The following is a 4,777-nucleotide window of genomic DNA, read 5'->3' on the forward strand; positions in this document are numbered from 1 at the left end:
AAAAGCAACCCTCAAAAAAAAAGAAGAAGCGGGAGAGACCTGAAGTTTCCAGCTTACCCGAGGCCAGGGCAGCCAAGAGGAGGAGAAGCAGCTCAACGGACGCAGTGGGCCTGGCTCCCCGGCCAAAAGCGAAGAAAGTGGCTCCGAAGGACACTGCACGAGAAGCTGCAGAGGTGTCCAAGGAAAGCAGAGGTTTGTGGCCTTTGAGTGCGGTGAGACAGTCACTCCTGTGTGACCTCCGGGTGGGGTTACAGACAGGTTACTCCAGCTCATGACTACCCATACCCTTTCTCCTCTAGACGTAGAGGTCTCCACCGAAGAGGAGAAGGATCCTGGCGACACTAAAGAAGGTTCTCTCTTAAAAACAAAGAGGAAGCACAAGAAGAAGCACAAGGAGAGACACAGGATGGGCGAGGAGGTCATTCCATTACGTGTGCTGTCCAAGTAAGTGCACGGTGCGCTCCGTCTGCAGAGCTCAGCGGCACTCCGTCACCATTGCTAAAGTGCAATTCCAGCCCGTGTCCCCAGAGTTGCACACTAGCAACAGTGACGGCCTGCAGCAGGGCAAGGACGGAGCCACGCGCTCGGACACGGGAGGCTCTACGATCGTGTCACAGCGCAGGTCTCCCTCGGGGGTGTAGAGAGGCCCTGAGTGGTGAAGACCTTTGCAGAGGCTACGCCAGCAAGACTTACCATCACCAAAACATGGAAGCACTTACTTTCCCCGTTATAAAGCAAGTACTCCCACGTTTAAGTGGTGGGGAGCCCAGTCTTTGTAGTAAACACCCGCAGTTCAGAAGTTTTACCAAAAACAAAACTGAAGCCGTTGACTGGGAGACACCTCCACTGAAACATGGAAGCACTTACTTCTGTTACACACAGCAGGTACTCCCATGTTAAAGCAGAGGGGGCCCCGCCGCCGCTGGCCATGGCAGGCCAGCCACTTCCTGCTTGGGGACAAATTGGAACCACTTCCACTAAAACATGGAAGCACTTACTCTTTCTAAAAAGGCACAGAGAGTACCTCCATGTTAAAGTCAAAGGGAGTCCAGCCACACAAGGCTACTCTTCCTTCAGCCAAACCCGAATAGAAGCCAGAAAAAGGCCTAGATAGGAGAGAGAGATTTCTTTACCTTCCTGCACCACTCCCAAGGATCCTGGAGAGTCTCCTGAGGGGTGCGAGGCCTGCAGCCTTGGTATTTATATGCTTCTCAGCTCCCGAATTCCTCTGCTCTTTATCTCTGAGAATCATTACAGGAGCCTTTTGTTATTTCAATGTATCAGCTCTTAGGGAATGTATGACCCTGGGTGGGTCTCGATACTTTTTTGTGAGGTATACAGATGTCAATGTGAACAGCTAACACAATTACCAGGGGACCTCAGCTCCTTAGAAAGGCCCCTGTGCTTCTGGATGGCAGGGATTAGGGTAACAATGGGCACCCCACAGAGCCAGGCTGGCTTGTGTCGGTCTGGAGGTGCCCGTGCTGTTTGAAGAAACATCTCCATGTTAAATGTATGTAAATAAATAAATTGCTTCCTTGGGGTGTCTTTTTCTTGTTAGAGATTCCTTCTGACTCAGGTAAATACTAAGGAATGTTATCTTTCAGATTGGAAGCAGCTTTACAAATACTTTTAAAGTTTTAATCTTTTTTTCCCCAGATGACTAACCTGGTAAATGTTACTAGTTAACTTAATCTTAGAATTAATTCTAAGATTTCCTACGTAAAATAATTGGAAGTTAAGGATTTAATTGACAAATTTAACTTGTGGTGCTTCCTTGTTTGCCCGCAGGCTGGGTCAGAGCCCAGAAGTGCCTGGAGTGTGGGTCCTTGGGGGGTCGAACTCAGAGCTGTGTGCGCGGAGCAGCCGTCTGTACCCTTTGTCTGTACCCTTTCCTAAAGGTCGCTTCTTTCCTTCACAGGTGTGAGTGGATGGATCTGAAAAAAGAGTACTTAGCACTGCAAAAAGCCAGCATGGCTTCTTTAAAAAAAACAATAGCCCAGATAAAATTGGAGTCAGAAATGGAAACAGACAGTGGAGCACCTAAGGCATCTGGAGTGAAAAATGAGAAAAGTAAGGATCACCCCGTGATTCTTTGTGTAGTGTCATTACTAGTGTACTCTTACGCTGACATTTTACTTCTGGGTTGCTGGGTAAACTTTAACTTTTAAATTTTAATTATGCAGGATTTTTTAGAACAATTATTGATTTGTAAAATTTGTCTAGGTGCTACTTATCCTTGATAAAGGAATAGCTTAGGGATCATTTTAAACGGTACCATTTTTAATGACATTAATTTTTCCTGGTTTTTATTATTGGTCAGATTTAGTGATGGCTCTGAGGGTGGAGTGAGCCTGCTGGAAACACTGTAACTGCACTCTGCAGTGTGAACAGGAGCCAGGTAGAAGGAGTCTCCAGGAGGGCCTAACCCAAACCCTTGCCCTAGAGAGATTTACATTGTACCCTAAATTTGCACAGTTCAGGAGACTCTTGATCTAACTGGCTTGTTCACACAATCCTCTATCTGTTTCTTCCTTTGCTTTATCCAAGTTCTTTGTCTTTGATTCAAGGAAAAGAGCATTTAAAGGTTTTAAATGTACACCTAATAAGAAATTTGTATTTAGAGCAATAAACTTCCTGCATTTTACTTTACTGTAACCTGAAATAATTACTGTGACATACAACGTAACCCTTTTTGTTTGAATTCTTTTGATATTAATTAATTTTTAAATTAATTGTTAAATCAGCCTAAAACTCCTACTGCTCAGGTAAGAGGCTGACTTCTGGTCTTTTCCTTCCCACACCCACAGCCGGCGCTGGGGAATGTGGCCCACGGGAGAGAGCCGCTGCGACCGGGCCACAGTTCGTGAGCGGCGTGATCGTGAAGATCCTCAGCTCAGAGCCTCTGCCCGGCAGGAAGCAAGTCCGGGTAGCGTCTCCCAGCCCCTCTAGTCCTGGTGTCCTTGTGTGCAAAGGTTCTGGATTTGCAAAGGGAATCAAACTAATTGGAACTTGCCTCCGTGGCGACTCTTTAAGTGTAACTGGAAGCCAGGTGTCCGTACAGAAGTTTCCGCACGGAGTCAGGTCTGGAGTGAGCACAGTTTAAATACCTGTCTCTCGGAAAACTGCAGCGTGAGCTTTTTCCTGGTGCCTGGTGGCCGCCTGCAGTGTGACTCCATGAGAGCATGTGGCACTGTCACCGAAGGAGCACACACAGAGAGGTGCTTTGCCAAGGCTTGTTTCGGGGGCTCTGTTCTGTTTGCAGTGAAAATAGATTTTTAGAAAAATACCCGGTGCCAGTACTACAGATTTGATCAGCATCACAGCTTGTCTGAAGTAATTTTAGATTGTAGTCACGTGATACTGTATGGATTTGTGAATTTGTTTGCATTTGCACTCCTAGCTTCCGGTAGATTCCGAAGTGATTTTGTTGTCTTAAAGAGAAACAACTTCTGTTAGGGAATGAAAGGAAGAATACTTGTGTTTTTCACTTACCATGTATTTAATTTATTTGTACCTATTAGGGAATCCTTTTTCGGGAATGAAATATTTTCCTGAAAAATATAAATGGACTTTTGTAAGAGATAGTATTTTTAAAAATAATTTTTAATATTCTTTTCATCTGTGGATTGCTTTAAAATTTTCAAACAATTACAGACAAACACAAGTCACTTACCCTACAAATTGCTGTGCGTACTGCCTATACCCCTGGTTTGCACTGAGCTTCTCTCTGCAGCCCTGTGTCACTCTCCTTCTTACTTGTCACACCTTGCGTGGGAGTGCACACCCCCCTCCCCATGGCCACTCCTCTCGCATGTAGGCCGGGCCCTTCTGTAGAGGGCATGAAATGCCCTGGGACTGACCAGCACTCAGCCTCTCCTGACCTGCCATTCAGTGCTACTTTGCAGGCTCCAAGTCCATTCTGTGGTTCGAACTGTGGTTCGAACGACCCTCCAGGTTGTAGCCCTGTGACCATCAGGAAGCACCAAGGCCCCTCCCATAGGTCTCTGCATAACTCTAGGTTCTCTTTCCAGTATTGGGAAGGGAACAACCCCAGACTCACTCAGGTTAAAAACAATTTTATTAATTACAGATTCTTCACTTTAGATCATCACAGTCACCAAATAACTGAATAAATTGTTACTTATATTTCGCCAGAGCAAAAGCTCAGCTGTAGAGGCTGGGGCCGGTGCCTGTAGAGGCTGCTGCCGTTGGTGGCTTGAATGTGACTGTCATTCTAAGGGCTTTCGATCTGGAGATGAGCCTGACATACAGGTGTTCAGAAACACCGTCTCAGTTAGATAATCTGTTTGAAAGCAGTGAGATCTTGCTGACTCACACATACACACATATACACGTACATCTGTATGTCTTACTACTACTACCAGTGACTGCATTTGAAATCATCGATTTAATTGCTTTTTATTTTTTGCTTCATGTACTGATTAATTAGATTAGCAGATGAAAAGCATTGGCCAAGTATGTCTGTCCAGGTCTATATTTTTGCTAACAGCAAAGAAGCGTCTGATTCACTCTACACTGTATTACATTGGAATGACTTAAAACCTAGTCTTGTAAGGATTCAAAGATTTCTTTTTAACTACATATTCTTTATTACTGACTAACAAAGCTTTCTTATTCTATAGTGAAGTAATATTTCTATGTATGAATTCTCTCCGTAAGATAAATCTCTAAAAATAATCTAAATTGGGTCTTGAAAATTCAGGTCAAATTGTAAGGAAGGCAAGATAGCAAGATGACCTACACCCGCCCCACC

The 4,777-nt window shown here is 44.9% G+C and overlaps 1 protein-coding gene across 1 annotated transcript in view; it reads left to right on the forward strand.

Moving 5' to 3' along the window:
- Positions 1–4,777, forward strand: part of LARP7 (La ribonucleoprotein 7, transcriptional regulator) — a gene marked incomplete at its 5' end in the record, with an annotated part of 14,008 nt that overhangs the window by 1,839 nt on the left and 7,392 nt on the right. The window contains 4 exon segments of the mRNA XM_027765859.1: positions 1–192; positions 300–444; positions 1,922–2,073; positions 2,811–2,929. Of these exon segments, the coding sequence (XP_027621660.1) occupies positions 1–192; positions 300–444; positions 1,922–2,073; positions 2,811–2,929 (608 nt within the window).

Source organism: Tupaia chinensis, unplaced genomic scaffold (assembly GCF_000334495.1).
Source record: "Tupaia chinensis unplaced genomic scaffold, TupChi_1.0 Scaffold139767_1, whole genome shotgun sequence".
NCBI classification, from domain to species: domain Eukaryota; kingdom Metazoa; phylum Chordata; class Mammalia; order Scandentia; family Tupaiidae; genus Tupaia; species Tupaia belangeri.